Source organism: Neoarius graeffei, chromosome 2 (assembly GCF_027579695.1).
Source record: "Neoarius graeffei isolate fNeoGra1 chromosome 2, fNeoGra1.pri, whole genome shotgun sequence".
In the NCBI taxonomy this organism is placed as follows: Eukaryota; Metazoa; Chordata; class Actinopteri; order Siluriformes; family Ariidae; genus Neoarius; species Neoarius graeffei.
This window is the reverse complement of record NC_083570.1, coordinates 64,066,075-64,085,743: the sequence shown is the minus strand read 5'-3', so window position 1 is coordinate 64,085,743 and position 19,669 is coordinate 64,066,075. Positions and strand designations below refer to the sequence as shown.

At 41.9% G+C, this 19,669-nt stretch overlaps 1 protein-coding gene across 2 annotated transcripts in view; it reads left to right on the top strand.

Moving 5' to 3' along the window:
- Positions 1-19,669, top strand: part of nell2a (neural EGFL like 2a) — a 209,590-nt gene that overhangs the window by 8,074 nt on the left and 181,847 nt on the right. For both annotated transcript variants that reach the window (XM_060914646.1, XM_060914647.1), the window contains exon 4: positions 16,521-16,671. In XM_060914646.1, coding sequence (XP_060770629.1) covers positions 16,521-16,671 — 151 coding nt within the window. The remainder of the gene's footprint in view (positions 1-16,520; positions 16,672-19,669) is intronic.

Below are 19,669 nucleotides of genomic sequence, written 5' to 3'. Positions count from 1 at the left end.
GGAGAAGAGAGGGGGAGGCCTCCGACCCTGTATAGACTTTAGAGGGCTCAACCAAATCTCAGTTAAGTACCCTTATTCTCTTCCATTAGTACCCTCGACATTAGAACAACTATGCACTACCAAAGTTTTCTCTAAGTTAGACCTGTGCAGTGCCTACAACCTGGTTAGAATCTGAGAGGGAGACGAGTGGAAGACTGCCTTCAGTACCAATGCCGGCCATTTTGAATACCAGGTAATGCCATATGGCCTTTCTTCGGCACCAAGTGTGTTCCAGTGCCTTATTAATGACGTGCTTCGGGACATGTTGGGAAAATATGTTGTGGCTTACATTGACGATATACTGATCTACTCCCTAGATGAAGAGAGCCATCTCGGACACGTCAGATCAGTGCTTCAGCGCCTGTTAGAGAATCAACTTTATGTCAAGGCCGAGAAGTGTGAATTTCACATGTGTCAGATCTCCTTTTTGGGGTACATCATCAGTGCAGAAGGGGTCAGCATGGATCCCTCCAAGGTGTCTGCGGTTACATCCTGGCCGGTACCCACCTCAGTCCAGGAACCCCAACGTTTCCTAGATTTTGCCAACTTCTATTGTTGCTTTATTAGAGGTTTTAGCACGATCGCTGCACCCTTGACTTTTCTGTTAAAGAAGGGACCCAAGTGCCTCCACTGGAACCCCACAGCCAAAGAGGCCTTCAGTAAGCTCAAGAATGCCTTCACCACAGCCCCAATACTGCAACATCCTGACCTAGCCGGACCATTCACGGTTGAGGTAGATGATTCCGAGACTGGCGTAGGAGGGATCCTCTCTCAATGCGTCAGGCAAAGACCCAAGCTCCACCCGGTAGCATTCTTTTCAAAGAGACTCACCTCTGCAGAGAGAAACTATGACATCGGGAATAGAGAACTATTAGCTATCAAGCTTGCTCTGGAGGAGTGGAGGCACTGGCTGGAGGGAGCCGTGCATCACTTCGTCATATTAACAGACCATAAGAACCTTGAATATCTCATGAAGGCTAAAAGACTCAATCCACGCCAAGCCAGATGGGCATTGTTTTTCACACGCTTCCACGTCACAATATCACAATATCGCCCAGGTACCAAGAACACTAAGACGGATGCCCTGTCTTGGACCTTCCACTCATCTCCTCATAACCCTGAACCTCATCCCATTCTCACACCTGACTGTTTCATTCAGACAATCACGTGGGACCTAGACAAGGAAATAAGGGATTCACAACCTCAAACACTTCCAGAGAGCTGTCCACCTGGCCTCCTATACGTCCCAAACCACCTCAGAGGGAGACTCGTTACATGGGCACATGCATCTCCTGCCACAGGTCATCCAAGCAGCCATCGTACTCACCAAATGCAAAGAAACAAGTACTGGTGGGAGAACATGCTTACAGAAGTCAATCGTTTCATCTCTTCTTGCTGTGAGTGTGCCCAAGCCAAAGTTCCAAGAACCCCCTCCTGCTTGGAAGCTCTGCCCTCTCCCAGTACCTCAGAGACCCTGGTCACACCTGGCCATAGATTTTATCATAGATCTACCACCGTCCCAAGGCAACACCACCATGATGATAACGGTTGACCGATTTTCCAAAGCACTGAGACTCATCCCATTACCTGGCATCCCCACTGTTTTCCAGACAGCTGAACTGGTGTTTCAATTTGTGTTCAGGTACATCCCGGAGGACATAGTCAGTGACTGGTCCTCAGTTCATCTCTCGATTGTGGGCCTGTTTCATGGAGCGGTTAGGAGTCTCAGTGAGTCTCACGGCCGGGTATCATCCGCAGTCTAACGGTCAGGTAGAACAGGCCAACCAGGAAATAGGATGTTTTCTCAGGATTTTTTGCATGTGGAACCAGGGGGACTGGGCCTGATTCATCCCGTGGGCTGAGTATGCACAGAACTCTTTGAAGCACTCAGCAATGTATCCAACACCCCAACAAGCCTGCACCAAGGGGGAGAGGGTATCCAAGGAAGAATGTAGCTACTGGAGGGAGCTCCTCGGGGGGGTGTTCTGTCAGTAATGGCATTGAGAGCAACAGCTCTAAACTGACTACAAACATGGCTTCTCAAAACTACAAGGCCCAAGAGCCACAGTGCCCTCTATTACCTGCTTATTAATTACACCTGTCTCTTGTTCACTACTCCTCAGTCATGCTGTTTATACCCCTCTCTTACTCACTTCTGTTGCGAAGTATAGTTCAGTGTTTATACTGTCATACCAAGTTGTTTCTTTTCTGCCTGTCTCTAGTTTCTTCAACCCTCATTCTCATTTATACCGCTTCGTTCTTTAGTCTTGCCTGCATTGCTCTGTTTACCGATTGACCAACCCTTGCCTGCCTTTTGACCATGATTCTCAACTAGTGGTTTGGCTTTGTTTCCGATCTGCTTCTCCCGCTCTCCACTGCACATACATCCGTAAGCGCCTCCATGCTGACACGTGCATGCGCACACGGACTTCCTCTGTCTGCTTGACTGTGCGAAGTGAGTGATTTCATGCACATTATTTGTTAGGGAATCCCCTCAAATTAAATAACTTCCCAATCACAGAATGGCCTGATATTTTGAGAGATATTACAGAAATAGACATACATCACAATGACCAAGTTTCAGAGGGAACTAAATTTCACAGATTTTATGAAATTGAAAGGCCGTCTCACTTTAATCTGTGCAGATCTAAAACTATGGTCTTAGGGTTTCCCTCCTGTTTTAGGAAGTGTTTAGGAAAATGGTATTGTTTAAGAAAATATGCTCATTAGAAGAATTTTTTTTTGGAACAAATGAAGTAATTTTCCAATTAAATTTGAATCATTTTGTGTAATGCTTATTTTATCAAATTATTTGCAGATCTTGAAGGATGTCAATTATGTAGTTATCTGCATAGAATAGTTACTGTTATTCCTGTTTTATGACATGTTTAATTATAGATTTAATCTTCCTGTGTGAGTCGTATTAGATTGCACCAAAATCACACACAAACCCCCTCCCCAAATATCAAAAGCAAATTGAACTGGAGCTTGTGAGATTCTGGAAAAAAATCACATGCAGATAAATTAGATTTTCTTTCCTGCACCTCAGTAAATCATGTCGCTGGACTTCAAATATATGTAACACATCAGTATTCACATTACTTTTTCTTGAGAAGGATCATATTCTTGTGGTGTGGAGGGACTTGGGCCCTGTGGAGCCATATTTAAACAAAAGACCATGTTTCTGAGTCACAGCGCAGACCTAAGAGAAAAAGGCAGTATAGTAACATTAACCTTCAAATAATATACACCAGCCTGTATATTATTTTGTGGTGTGAATTGCAATGGCATATTTATACATGTAGTGCATCTGATATCTGTTCTTGCTGATGTTCAATCATAAACTTCAAGATATATTATTTACCAGCTGAGAGGTCTGTATTGTGAAATACCGTGACCGAGGTCTTGAAAATACTGACTGAGGCCTCTGGGCCGAGGCCAGTATTTTCAAGGCCGAGGTCACAGTATTTCATGATATGGACCGACCTTAAGCTGGTAAATAATATATTTTTTTCTTGACTAAATTCTAACAGAAAATGAGAGCGCCCGAAAGGGAAAACAAAGCCAAGGCGAGCCGGCATTTTGAATCCTCATTCACGGCTGTAATGCAAATGGCTTCCTCCTCAGTATACAAGTGCACTTCCATGGCAGGAAAAAATACATTTTGCCACCTATGTAGTCCCCTATTTATACAAACTTGAGTCATTCAGGATTCAGCCATGTTTTTGCTCGGCATTAGCAACAGTTACAGGTTTTCAGCTTTCTCCTGAAATGTTTTCTTTTATTTCGTCTTCCTCAGGGTAGTAAAACTCGCTTTCGCTGTGAACACTGTCGTTATCGCTATCCATGCTGTAAAATTAATGCTATTATACTGAGAAATGCGAAAATAAATGTTGCCAAAAAATTGCTACTATGTTGTTGTGAACAAGCAAGTCGCCAAAGGTCCGTAACTGGGGTCCGTATTGTAGGATTCCGGACCGCTCGCGAGCCAATCAGAGCGCACAATTTCATGGAAACCGGACTGCAAAAAATAATAATTGAATGTTATTCTAAAAAACCAGATGATATAATGAATAACAACTTAGACACAGAAAATTCTAACCAGAAAGCTGGGTTACTGTTTACCCCCTGTATGAAAGCCTTTTCTAACGAACAGTTGCGCATAGTTTTTAAGCATATGCACGTTTAATTTTCCAGTTTATTAAATGTATTTTACATCAGCGAGTAAAGATTATATTTTAGCATTTCAATATTGTAAATGGACTACCATTTTCTTCTCCTTCTGTCCTTTGTCTTTGCTTCCCTCTCCTTCTATCTGTATCTCTCCATTCTTCTCTCGCACCTTTTTTCATCTTGCTCTGTCTCTCTAGAGCAAGACTCACAAAACTAACTTTTACTTCCCACACGCAAATGCACTCATACACACCACCTACACTTATTCCGCCAAACAATCTTGATATGTAAATACACCAAATGGGTGTTGCGATGACTGACATTTAGATAGGCCCGAGGGACTGATGGGATAAAATTGGAGAGCCTCAGCCTTGTATATCTCTCCTAATTGGTACAAGTGGCATGAATGCAGGAGGAGAGAAGCTGAAATGAGAGGAGTGTAAATGGTCATGTTGCTAGAACTGTCAGGGTGTCATTATGTATGAAAAACAGAAGTGCTAAACTGTGGTCAGAGAGGGGCAAAGCCTTAAAGAGATTTATTTTCCTTCTTCTAACACACCAAATCCAGTACAAGGCAAAAGCCTTGGTAATGAGCTCATGAGTTGAATTAACAGTGTTAAATGAGGTAGAGTCTTAAACTCTGCAGTCTGACATCTCTGAAGTAAAAGCATCCTCAAATGTCAGATGCTTTCTCTGTTTTTTTTTCTTTCTTTTTTCTGTGTGTTGTTGCGCAACAAGGAGCCTCCATATGGAAACGTCTTAGTTTTATAAGCTTCACTCCACTGATGTTCAAGAAAAAAAAATAACTGGCTACAATATGCTGATTTGCAGCATTTGGTCTGTACTGCTTCAGCCATATCTGCAGTCATATCTAATTCTGTATGACAGTCGAGTGCATTGGCCAGTTTTATTTACTCACTTTATAGTCACACTCTCACTCTTCCTACAAGTTCTTTGAGCGCCAAGGACATCCTCTTTACTCTTATAGGCCATCACAGGACAGTCAGTCAGAGTCTGCTGCCCGAAGTGCCATCCCAGCAGATTTGAAGGTGCCCTTTGGTGTGGAATTCATGATAGTTGCAGCCAAATAGCTGATAAAGCCGTGGTTTTAAGACTGCAGCAGTCTGAATGTGTGTGATGGCTGGATGGAGTGTCTGCTGAGGGTTTTTCATTTGGATAATCAAGCTGAAGCTGGTGCTTCCTCCATATGTTAGTCATATTGCCCAAGGGAAGGTGTGTGTAATGACAGTTTTAGCTTTGTAGGAGTCCTTGGAATCTAGGATAACAGTTGGCATAGATTATGCTGCTCTTTTTCAGTGGATAGTTTGAGTTTCTGACATGTAACTAGTTTGAATGGGACTCATGTACATGCATGTGTATTAGAAGTTTAATTTAAATAATACCTACAACCCCGATTCCAAAAAAGTTGGGACAAAGTACAAATTGTAAATAAAAACGGAATGCAATGATGTGGAAGTTTCAAAATTCCATATTTTATTCAGAATAGAACATGGATGACATATCAAATGTTTAAACTGAGAAAATGTATCATTTAAAGAGAAAAATTAGGTGATTTTAAATTTCATGACAACAACACATCTCAAAAAAGTTGGGACAAGGCCATGTTTACCACTGTGAGACATCCCCTTTTCTCTTTACAACAGTCTGTAAATGTCTGGGGACTGAGGAGACAAGTTGCTCAAGTTTAGGGAGAGGAATGTTAACCCATTCTTGTCTAATGTAGGATTCTAGTTGCTCAACTGTCTTAGGTCTTTTTTGTCGTATCTTCCATTTTATGATGCGCCAAATGTTTTCTATGGGTGAAAGATCTGGACTGCAGGCTGGCCAGTTCAGTACCCGGACCCTTCTTCTACGCAGCCATGATGCAGTATGTGGTTTGGCATTGTCATGTTGGAAAATGCAAAGTCTTCCCTGAAAGAGACATCGTCTGGATGGGAGCATATGTTGCTCTAGAACCTGGATATACCTTTCAGCATTGATGATGTCTTTCCAGATGTGTAAGCTGCCCATGCCACATGCACTAATGCAACCCCATACCATCAGAGATGCAGGCTTCTGAACTGAGCGCTGATAACAACTTGGGTCGTCCTTCTCCTCTTTAGTCCGAATGACACGGTGTCCCTGATTTCCATAAAGAACTTCAAATTTTGATTCGACTGACCACAGAACAGTTGTCCACTTTGCCACAGTCCATTTTAAATGAGCCTTGGCCCAGAGAAGACGTCTGCGCTTCTGGATCATGTTTAGATATGGCTTCTTCTTTGAACTATGGAGTTTTAGCTGGCAACGGCGGATGGCACGGTGAATTGTGTTCACAGATAATGTTCTCTGGAAATATTCCTGAGCCCATTTTGTGATTTCCAATACAGAAGCATGCTTGTATGTGATGCAGATCACGGGCACCCAGTATGGTTTTCCGGCCTTGACCCTTACGCACAGAGATTCTTCCAGATTCTCTGAATCTTTTGATGATATTATGCACTGTAAATGATGATGTGTTCAAACTCTTTGCAATTTTACACTGTCAAACTCCTTTCTGATATTGCTCAGAATTAGGGGGATTGGTGATCCTCTTCCCATCTTTACTTCTGAGAGCCGCTGCCACTCCAAGATGCTCTTTTTATACTTGGTCATGTTAATGACCTATTGCCAATTGACCTAATGAGTTGCAATTTGGTCCCCCAGCTGTTCCTTTTTTGTACCTTTAACTTTTCCAGCCTCTTATTGCCCTTGTCCCAACTTTTTTGAGATGTGTTGCTGTCATGAAATTTCAAATGAGCCAATATTTGGCATGAAATTTCAAAATGTCTCACTTTCGACATTTGATATGTTGTCTATGTTCTATTGTGAATACAATATCAGTTTTTGAGATTTGTAAATTATTGCATTCCGTTTTTATTTACAATTTGTACTTTGTCCCAACTTTTTTGGAATCGGGGTTGTAATAATAAGCAATTATTTTATACAAATAGCTCAAAGTCCCTGCATTTTGCCAATTTATTCAATATTTTAGACAATGGGTTTACATATTCATAGATTAATTAACTTCTAGGAACTAATCAGGTGTTGTATTAGAATACCATATAGTTCATCATCATATCTTATCATGCCACCACTGTATCCACACTAGGGCAGTTTTGTTAGCTTCCAGAAGGTCTTGGTTGGAGTAGCTTGGGTCCAATGGGCATCCTCGGAGTAGGTGATCCATGGTTTGGACAGGTTCACCACAGGGGCACCTTGCAGTGAGTCCCCACTTCAGAAGGTTGTCTCCTGTTTTGCCAACCTTGGCTCGTGCATGAATTAATGTGACCCAGTCTTTCTTGCAGAGGGAAGTTCCATTGGGAAGATCCTCACTGGGTTTGGGGACAACCTCGTTATGGTGGGCTTGGTTGTTTGCCATCCATTCCTTGAGTCTGTACTCTGATGATCTCATGTTCTCTAAACCAGTTACTGTTGCAAACCTCTTCCGTGATTGGAGTCGTCTTGTTACTCCGTGATAATTGTAAAGTGGGTGTCTATTGTCAATGGCTAGGTTATGCCATGCAAAGCAGATCGACCCAGAACTCCACAAAGCATGTTGCACTATCACCGGCAACCTTACACCAACACCCTTGCCAGTTCTCTACAAACTAGCAAGCATCTCACCATCTTCAGTCAGGCAAGACGCTATCAGCAAGACCGAAAGAGACAAGCAAATGACTGACCATATGGTTCATACTTAAAGTTCAAAATTTTTTTTGTACTTACATTTATTTTGTGATTTTCTTTCTGTGCCCCTTGTTTTCTTGTTTATAGTCACATTTAGTTGCTTTTTTGAGGTATAATTGAGTATAAAATGAAAATATCAGTGACTTTATTATTATTACAAAAAGAATAACAACTAGAGGTTGTGTTATGTTATGAATACATATTAGTACATAATTATTTACTTTTGCTTTAAACTATAAAAGATTTGTCCCGAGGACATGATTAGAATGTCAATTTGTTGTCTAAATAATTGTTTCTCATGAATCCTATCATTATCCATTGTGTTGTGTTTCTATGAATTATTTTGCAGATGCTTCTAGATATCTCCGATACTGTATATTATGGAAAGAAGTTGAAATGGACTACCTCTTTGTAATACTGTGGATTATGATAGGCTTTAGACATGGAATGACTTCCCTAATTATGAAGGAATATTGTTGAAAACATTGAAATTGCTTTATTTTAGAGTTTAGACCGTCTTGTTTTCTGCTGAGAGAAATGGTTTGGCCTACTGTAACTGATTGGCCATATGAGCAGTGAGTGCTGTGAGCTTTTGTCTCTGTCTTTTCTCAGCGGCATGTGAAGCCTCTCCCATTGAGAGCAGGTGGTCACCTTCTGTAGTCTCTTGCCAATACCTAATTGACCTGCATCTTGTGCAGTGTAACTATTGATTTAACCTTGGTGAGGCTGACCAGCAGGAGGAAGAGAGTCTTATAGCCTGGGCCATCACAGAGGAGGATTCATCCATCTGTACAGCTTCAGTTTCCCTCTTTTTTTTGTCACGTTACTGAGATAATTGACCAATCTCGCAGACTGGGAGTGGTTCAAGGGACCATGTGGGAGGAGCTGTTTCTATGGATACAGTCATTTTTTGGATGCACTTTGGAAATCCTGAGCAGCTGGACCCCTGTGTCCCCCACTGTCCTCTATTCTTCCTGCTGTCCCCCTGTGAAGACCCTGTGGTTCTGTGAAAGATAAAAGGTTCCTCTTTTGGCAGGCTGGAGATGCTTGTCTAACGGCAGAAATGCAGGCAGAATAAAGCCCTGGTGTGATTAAATCAAATAAAAGTCATTGTCCTTCAGTATATTATACACATTCAGCTAACTGTCTGGTCATTTCTTCGATAAAGCATAAATAGTATCATTTCTTTCTGTTTAAAAGAATCCCTCTTTTCTCCTCTTTCACTCTGAGATGCCTTGTACTACTACTTCGGTCACCATCGTAACAGGAGAGCACCTCCCATACCCCTTTTCCACCAAATCAGTTCCAGGGCTGGTTCGGAGCCAGTGCTGGTGCTGGTTCACAACTCGTTCAACTTGCGAGCCAGCTGAGAACCAGTTTGCTTTTCCATCGCTTGCGGTGCCACGTCATTACGTTGCTGTATACGTCATTACGTCGCTGTATACGTCAGTTACGTCGCTACATTTGCTTAAACCTTGGCGCGAATATCAAAGCAAAAACAACACGGAAGAAGCAGCAGCAGCAACAACAACAATAATAATAATAATGGATGACTTCGCGTTTGTACAGCTGCTGCTTCTCGCCGCTTAAAAATGGCGATCTTTCGCGGTCTTGTTATTGTTGTTGGTCTTAACAACTCCCCCCCCCCCCCCCCCCGCTGACGTAAGCGGTTCTTTCCTCTGGCCCAGCAGAGAGTTGGTGCTAGCCTGGAACCGGTTTTTCTGGCCCCAGAGCCAGTTCTTTGTCAGTGGAAACAGAAAACCCGGTTCCAAACTAAGCACTGGCCCCGAACCAGCCCTGGAACTGCTTTGGTGGAAAAGGGGCACCAGTGATCTTGGGTCCATGGATATTAAAGTCAACTGCCACCTAGCTGAAGAGTTGCAGAACTGTTGTCAGAATGTGCCATTAAAGTGCCAGTAAGTCTGAATCATAACTAGTGTGGTTTCAGTCATGATTCATAGAATCCTTTTCTTCAGCCTTATATCCACTGCTTTTTTTCTTGGTTAGGCAAGGTCTTGAAAGCCCGAGATTCACCCATGAGGTTTAGCAAAAAAAGCAGTCCAAAACCACAAACGTGACCATATATAGCACTACTGTCCTGTTATATTTAATTGTCAGTGATGGAAAAGACTGTGCCATAGTGTTTGATGTGTTTCAGCCATGCTCAATAGGCTCAATAGTCCCGAAGACAATACATAGTGTTATAAAATGATTGCTGATGTTGTGTAGCACCAAGGCTCTCTCTGGTCTCAATTTCTCTCTCTCCGTGCCAATCTTTTACAATTTTTTGTATTGTGCTTTATGTTAATTGGATCCCCTCGCCATCTGGAACAGCGTGAATATTACTGAAGAGACGGCGCTGTTGTAGTGGGCTGCCTGGATCTCGAAAGTGTGTCATGGCTTCCCTCAGCTGTCGCAGTGAACCCTTTGATGTAATCGTGTCAGAGGAACCTAATAATTTATTGATGCCTCCATTAGAATGGCAGTGCCTTTGCTCAGCATTACCGGGAATGAAGCTAAGTTCAGAAGGGAGGCAAGGAAAAAACCAAACCAAAATCTCACTTCTCCCTTCTTGTGTGAGAAACTTCTAGCACCTGATTCATTTGAATGCGTTCTGGAGTCCAGGAAATCCAAAGGTTAAAAACAGTAATGTGACCATAAATAAATGACTGCTGCCTTATTGTACAGTCCTTGTAAACCTGAGTCCGCTTATGTACGGTACATTGGAATAAAATGTGAAAAAACATAATCCATGTCAGTATGTGGTGTTTCTTCAGTAGTGGTGTCATAAACGTATAGTAAAAACAGCTGCCTTGATGCCTTTGCTGTCTTTAACAGTTACTCCACGAAATTGAGTCATACATGAGCTGATAGCTGACGAGCGCCGATTTGGTAATAAGCCATGTATGACGTGATTCGAATGGAATAACTATTTTATTCTATCCACATTGACTGGATTTTGAGAAACAGAGCATTTTTATTTTTTGCAAATTCGATCAATAAAAACTTTATACAAAACGTTTGACAAAATCATTTCTGCTTAGAATGTAAACAAATCGGTGAAATGACAGCAATTTGTGAAAAATGCTATAATAATAATTCTTGAAAAATAAAAGATGTTCTTACCATCAAATACTTTTATTCCATATTTCGCTGCTTTTTTTTTGTATTTTTGGGGTTTTGTTTTCAAGTAGAGTTTTTATTTCGTCCTTGGTTGGTTCAGCAACACGCTTCACCATTTTGTTTTTCCTCTATTCACAGTATATGAGCTGATAGCCTAGTAGTAGAGTAGCCAATCAGAGCACACAATTGCTCATATCCGGTGAATGTGGATAGAATAATATGAGTTAGTTGCTACTTGTAAGATAGTTATGAAGAAACCTGTAAATAAATACTTTGAGGCGTCAAAGACGGCAATTCGTTATCATGTTGCCTGGTTACATTAACCCTAAATGTCCATTAGGTGAGATGGAATGAAATGTCATTGGGAAAAATACAATGAATATTCTCTGATTACCCCAGACAAAATAAAATAAAAAATAATTACATTACATAACTAATTTCTCCATAAAATGCTTCGTATCCCTCTTGGCGATCTCCACTGCCATCATTTTACAGGCAGGCTGATGCATGGTATTATGGGATAATATAGATATTTACAATGCCTAAAAGCGGAGCTCCTGATGAGTGTATGAGCAAAATATTTGCAAGGGCACAAAATCAACCTGAATAGAATAATAATACTATAGCACATGAACCATCAAATTGTTGTGTATTTCACATCAGTAAACTGCAATATTGTCTTGTGACAGTAAGACCAATAATGAGATACGCATCACATTTACGATACATATTTATTCCTTTCTTTGACACCGCATGCCATACGCCCGAAACAACACTACAGCATTTATTATGGTGTGACTCTGCTGGGTGCCTGGTGAACAGCGGTGAACCAGCACTTTCACTTTATATCATTACTGTATAGTTACCATCGAATAACAAACTTGATGTGTCAAACAGGTGTCTGGTTACAGCTTTCGTGTCCACACGCTTTGGAGCTCGGTACGGGCAGCCGCATACTGCAAAGCATGCGCACGCATATACGTAGGACTAATTACTACCGTATACACCTGTTCCTAATTAGAGTGCAATCATATAAGGACTCTCGGTAATACAGACTTTGCAAAAGCCTTGCGTTTTGCATCACTTTTCTGGTTTTGACTGTGTTTGTATTTTTGGACTGTGAGTATTGTATTACCTCTGATATCCTGTCTGTGCCTCACTGCCTGTTTTTCGACTCTGCCTTTGTCTCCGTTTTGGATCTGTTTGGTAGCGTGTTTTCAATAAAACTCTTCCTACATCCATTACATCCATCTATCGCCCTTTTATATGAAGCCGTCAGGAATATTTTCCATAAAATGTGTTAGTAAGTAATCCCATATTATTTTTTTAAAAAACAAGCGCTGGATAAAAACCCTATGTAAATAAAGATACAAATTTCACTGGCTGGTGGTCAAGAGTTTCTGAGATGTTGCCTTTAACTTGTGATCAGGTTCCCTGTGGTGGTACACATATCAAAAATCAAGTTGATGCATTTCTATTAAAAATAGGGCTCCACTCTGTGCACGCAAAGCTCTGCTATGAAGGATGTACACCAGAAGGAAACATTCTGGACAAACATTTGAGTCAGACATGATTTGATGCCTTCTTGTCTCCAAATACAGACTTACTAGACAGCATGGTTTTTTTTTTCCAATAATATTTTATTAACTTTTTATATAAACAAACCATACAGCACAGATCTTGCCAAAGAAAAAGAAGGAAAAAAATAAATGTACATGGGTTACATCAGCACATATTAGGATCATATCATTTTATATACATCATTTGTTTGCATTAGGGTCATGTCAAAGGAAGAGATTCAAAAACCTATGACTTGTATTTAAAGCCGAGGTGTGGACACCCTTTCTGCAATAGACCAACAAGATCACCGGGAAGATGATCAAGAAGGGGCTGCCATATATTATAAAAGCCATTGTTGTTACCTTTTAAAGTAGCACTGACATGTTCCATAGGAAAAACTTTAAATGTTTCTCTGTACCATTGAGTGAGGCTTCTCCTGAATCCACTGGAACAGAATACATCACCTTGCTAAAAGGAGAAGTTTACACATTAAAGTGCATATCCTGGACCAATTTTCATCTCATCTCATTATCTCTAGCCGCTTTATCCTTCTACAGGGTCGCAGGCAAGCTGGAGCCTATCCCAGCTGACTACAGGCGAAAGGCGGGGTACACCCTGGACAAGTCGCCAGGTCATCACAGGGCTGACACATAGACACAGACAACCATTCACACTCACATTCACACCTACGGTCAATTTAGAGTCACCAGTTAACCTAACCTGCATGTCTTTGGACTGTGGGGGAAACCGGAGCACCCGGAGGAAACCCACGCGGACACGGGGAGAACATGCAAACTCCGCACAGAAAGGCCCTCGCCGGCCCCGGGGCTCGAACCCAGGACCTTCTTGCTGTGAGGCAACAGTGCTAACCACTACACCACCGTGCCGCCCCTGGACCAATTTTGGTTTTTTTTTATATGAAAGTATGTCCCTTTACACACTCATCCAGAAGGGTAATTTTGCACAAGGCCATCTGTCTACAGCAGAAAAAAAATAAAATAACAAAACGCGTCTGGAAAAATCCCAAGGGAGCCTGGAGCCAGATTCGTGACGTCACCTGCAGAACCGCCAGCAGGCTGAGAGAGCTTGCACGGTTTCAGTGCACAGTCTGTGTAGACCAAGTTTAGCAGCTAGCGATTTTGCATTGAAATATAGACTTGTCACCTGAGCGCAATGTTACTTCACCTTTGGATGAAGAATATAATGAGATGCCAGAATTGGGGCTTCATCTGTTTGGATTTGATGATGATTCATATAGTGAAGACGACGGAGACAACACCGGGGATGTAAATAATACGGCGGTGGAATAATACGGCGGTGTTTACTTTTGTGTGTGTCAATAAATAACATTATCCGTGTACCACACAAACACAGAAACACCTAATTTAGAGTATAGTCTCTCTTATTTCTTACCCTGGCAACAGTTAACTTGTGAATCGCCAATTTTCTTGGTCTTTTTCTCGGTTCTGCTTGGTCCTCGGCTTTTTCCGGGTGCCTTGCACAAAGCGCTCCCATTTCTCTCTCATTGTCCGGTCTTTTGGAAAACGATAAGTACTAATCCCATCATGACTGGTGTTGCTACACCCTCCTACGATACATCTGTTAACCATTTTAATAATTATGTGATAACGTTGAAGAAATTTGCAGAAAACCACCAGGTCGTTTTCTCATAAACAAACCAATGCTGACATGGGATTCAGAAGGATGCGTCCCGTGCGTGACGTCACGAAAATCAATGTTTGCCGAACACGTCTGGCTCCTTTGGTGACGCTGACACAGATGGAGACGGTGTTGCTTTGGGCATTCTGACAGATGGAACTGCGTCTTTTTTCAGATCAAGTTGCCTCGCGAAGCCCATTTCCCACTGCAAATAGTTCTCAAAGTCGTCGGGCCTTGTGAAGTGAACACCGCAAATAATGCTGTAGTCTGTAGCAGCCTTTCTCAACCGGGGTGCCGCGGCACCCTGGGGTGCCGTCTGGCTTCGTTAGGGGTGCCATCAAAAAATTATATATTCTAACATTGAAATAAATAAAATGAATTAAAATTCCAAAAAAAATGATAGTTACACTAATGCGGATCATCGCCGCCTCATGCATCATCAAAATTTGTCTCACGGCCCCCTTTCCCATGTCACAACGTCACTGCCGGGGTCAGCGTGACTGCGTATATTTTATATGGGGGTGCCTTGAGAATTTGCATACTTCTGAAGGGTGCCGTGACTGAAAAAAGGCTGAGAAACGCTGGTCTGTAGCATGTAGCCAATTTTTCCGGGTGCCTCGCACGAAGCACTTCCATTTCTCTCTCATTGTCCGGGCTTTTGGAAAACGATGAGTACTAATCCCATCATGATTGGTGTTGCTACACCCTCCTACGATACATCTGTTAACCATTTTAATAATTACATGATAACATTGAAGAAATTTGCAGAAAACCACCAGGTCGTTTTCTCATAAACAAACCAGCGCTAACATAGGATTCAGAAGGAGGTGTCCCGCACGTGACGTTACGAAAATCAATGTTTGTCAGGAAATCCAAATGGCAAGTTTTTTCAGAGGCGGACCAATTCGTCTCAAATAGCTTGATTTCAACTGAATTTTTCTGGAATTGCACAAGGTAAAAAAATTGCGCAAAATGTGACAGATATTTGACCAAAGTTTAATATAAAATAGGAGAATTACATTGATCTTGCTCCTGAATTTACCTGTAATATGCACTTTAAAGTCAGCTGTGCAGTGGATAAAGAGAGCTGTCCGGAAGATATACCCAGAAGAAACAATGCTGGGTCTAAAGCAACCATCCATCCATTATCTGTAGCCGCTTATCCTGTTCTACAGGGTCGCAGGCAAGCTGGAGCCTATCCTAGCTGACTATGGGCGAGAGGCGGGGTGGACCCTGGACAAGTCGCCAGGTTATCGCAAGGCTGACACGGAGACAAACAACCATTCACACTCACATTCACACCTACGGTCAATTTAGAGCCACCAATTAACCTAACCTGCATGTCTTTGGACTGTGGGGGAAACCGGAGCACCCGGAGGAAACCCACAGGGAGAACATGCAAACTCCGCACAGAAAGGCCCTCGCCAGCCACTGGGCTCAAACCCGGAACTTCTTGCTGTGAGGTGACAGCGCTAACCACTACACCACCGTGCTGCCTCTAAAGCAACTGTTTTGTGGAAAATTGAGCTAAGCTCCTTCGTGATAAGACAGCATGTTTTATGTTTCAGACACACCCATAATGTTCTGGCTCTGAACACTTGCACTGTTCTCACTGGATCTAGAACTTTCTCAGTTCCAACTCTTTAGCAAAGGACGATGTAACATAAATGTATCTTCACCGAACATTTTAACATGCAATCAGCATTTCTTTGACCTCATAACCATAAATGCTCATTATTTCCACTGTGAATTGCATTTAATCAAGCACAAATCCTTTCTTAGGACAGCAAATATATGCATTTGTGAAAATTCGCAAAAATTTAGTCAGTTGAACCCATTTCTTTGTTGTATTTTATTTTTTAATAGCTTGTTTCTGTATCTTCTAGTTTTCAACTAATTTGCATCTTCTTTCAAGGATTTCTCTTTTGAAAAAACAGCTCAATAAAGAGACTCATGTTTATATTATCTTGCCTCGGGCTCCCAAGTGTGCAGTGTTTTGCATATACATTAAAAAGAAATAAATCCATGCTGCATCTTGTTCACCACATACCTGACCTTTATATCTCTCTGATGTAATTTTTGTAATCTTTTAAGTAATGTGAAGCTGACTTTAATATAATTAGATGAGCTCTTAAACATATTATCTGTAGACATATTTACTAAAGTTCATGCACACATTTTCCAAGCCTTCTGAATTGACTCTGTGCTTTACGGTAATGTTCCTTGGCTCTTGGCAGGCTCCTCCAGGAGCGTGAAGGTGCCCGAAGAGACGGCTCAGCACATGCTGCAGAAGCTGAGAGGCAGAACTGAGTTTACCATGGCTGTTACTCTGAAACAAAAGCTGCTCAACTCTGGAGCCATCTTCTCCATCCACCATGCGGAACAGAGGTGAGGCAGGAGCTTCTCACTCTTCAACCAGCAGAAATTTATATTTAGCTATCAAGTACAATCCCAAATTCGAAAAAGTTGGGGCAGTATGTTGAAAGTGAAGTTAAACCTAAAACCAATGAATTGTAAATAATACTTTGTACTGCACTCAAAACAATACAAGAGCATTATTATTTGATGTTTTACTGTACCTCATGAATTTTATTGTTTTGTCAAAATAAACACATTTCTATTTTGATTCTTGTAACACATTTCAAAAACAGCTTGGACAGGAAAGCCTTTACCTTTCAGTAATGTTGCCATTTCTTCTCACAACACTTGAAAGATGTTTAGGGACTGAAGAAACCAAATGATGACGTGTTTCAGGTGTTATTTTGTCCCTTTCTTCCTGCAAACAGATCTTAAGGCGTGCAACAGTACAGGGTCGTTGGTGTCATATATTTTTGTTTCAGGATTCAAAGGCACCCTCTTCTTCCACAGCCATGCTGTTGTAATTTGTGTAGAATGTGGTTTCACATTGGCTTGTTGAAATATCTCATCTCATTATCTCTAGCCGCTTTATCCTTCTACAGGGTCGCAGGCAAGCTGGAGCCTATCCCAGCTGACTACGGGCGAAAGGTGGGGTACACCCTGGACAAGTCGCCAGGTCATCACAGGGCTGACACATAGACACAGACAACCATTCACACTCACATTCACACCTACGCTCAATTTAGAGTCACCAGTTAACCTAACCTGCATGTCTTTGGACTGTGGGGGAAACCGGAGCACCCGGAGGAAACCCACGCGGACACGGGGAGAACATGCAAACTCCACACAGAAAGGCCCTCACCGGCCCCGGGGCTCGAACCCAGGACCTTCTTGCTGTGAGGCGACAGCGCTAACCACTACACCACTGTGCTGCCTTGTTGAAATATCAATGGAAAAATGTCATCATATTATGTTGGCAGCATATGTTGCTCCAAAATCTCAAAGTACTTTTCTGCATTACTGCATCAAAGTACTTCACTGCTGCTATCACAGAAGTTTAAGTTACCTTTGCCAAGGGCACTGACACAACCCTATACCATGACAGACCCTGGCTTTTGGACTTGTTCCTGGAAACAGTCTGAATGATCCTTTTCGTCTTTGGTCCAGAGCACACTCTGTTCATTTCTTACAAAAAAGACCTGGAATACTGATTCATCTGATCACAATACATGTTTCCACTGTGTGATGGTCCATCTTATAAGCCTTTGAGCCCAGAGAAGTCGACAGTGCTTCTCGAAACACTTAGCATAAGGTTTCCTTTTGGCACAGTAAAGTTCAAACTGCCATTTGAGGATGTAACTCTGTCTTGTAGCACTTGACAAAGGTTTCCCAAAGTAATCCCAAGCCCATGTGGTTATATCAGCCATAGATGAGTGACGGTCCTTGATGTAGTGCTGTCTGAGGGATTAGAGATTGTGGGTGTCCAGCTTGGGCTTGTGCCCTTTCCCCTTACGCACCAAAATTCCTCCAGATTCATTGAATTATTTAATGATGATATGCACAGCAGAGGGTGAAATATCCAAATCCCTTCCTTTGAGTAACATTGTTTTTAAATATTTCAATAATTTTCTCACACATTTGTTGACAAACTGGAGATCCTCAGCCCATCTTTGCTCCTCAAAGACTAGGCCTTTCCTGGATACTGATTTTGTACCAAGTTATGGTTACAATCACCTATTGACATCACCGGTTTCAAATCACATCACGATTTAGTTGTTTTACCTCATTAATAACCCTAAATTGCTCCTGTCCCAACTTTTTCTTGGAATGTGTTGCAGGCCTGAAATGCAGAAATAGATGTACACTACCGTTCAAAAGTTTGGGGTCACTTTGAAATGTCCTTATTTTTGAAAGAAAAGCACTGTTCTTTTCAATGAAGATCACTTTAAACTAATCAGAAATCCACTCTATCCATTGCTAATGTGGTAAATGACTATTCTAGCTGCAAATGTGTGGTTTTTGGTGCAATATCTCCATAGGTGTATAGAGGCCCATTTCCAGCAACTCTCACTCCAGTGTTCTAATGGTACAATGTGTTTGCTCATTGCCTCAGAAGGCTAATGGATGATTAGAAAACCCTTGTACAATCATGTTAGCACAGCTGAAAACAGTTTAGCTCTTTAGAGAAGCTATAAAACTGACCTTCCTTTGAGCAGATTGAGGCTACATCCACACGACAACGGCAACGAGATGTTATTTAAAAAAATATCGCGTCCAAATGGGCAACGATCAGTAAAATATCAGGTCCATATGGCAACGCAACGCTTGCTGAAAACGATGCAATACACATGCCACACCTCTAGGGGCGCTGTAAGACGGTCCCTTCGGAGACACCAGAACAATAGAAGAAGTAAGGACGCATGCGCATAAACTATTATGCGCGAGACTTCATATTAGCCACAAAGTCAGAAAAATCTGTTCGTAAAATTACATTATAATGACCAAATACAATGAAAAGTATTTTTCCAGTCTCACCTGTGAAAGGTAATCCCATGTGATCTCGTTTAGACGGTAAACCTGTTGGTACAGTTAAACGCAGCACATGAATGAGGCATCTTTATTCTCCGCTTTGACCTATCCAATATGGTGGTGAGGATGACGTATGATTCTACGTGGAAGGCGGCGTCTTTTTTTTTTTTTTTTTTAAAGATATTTTTTTGGGCTTTTTGCACCTTTATTGGATAGGACAGTGTAGAGACAGGAAATGAGCAGGAGAGAGAGACGGGAAGGGATCGGGAAATGACCTCGGGCCGGAATCGAACCCGGGTCGCCCGCATTCATGGTATGGCGCCTTAACCACCTGAGCCACGACGCCCCCGGAAGGCGGCGTCTTTAATGGTCCGGAATAAATTGAATGCTACACGTTGATGGATTAATTTGTTCTTCTACGCTCTTTTTGAGGAATGTATTGTAGGACTTAAACCAACATCTGAAGAGGTGAGATCGCTCCTTTTTTTCCCTATTTTTG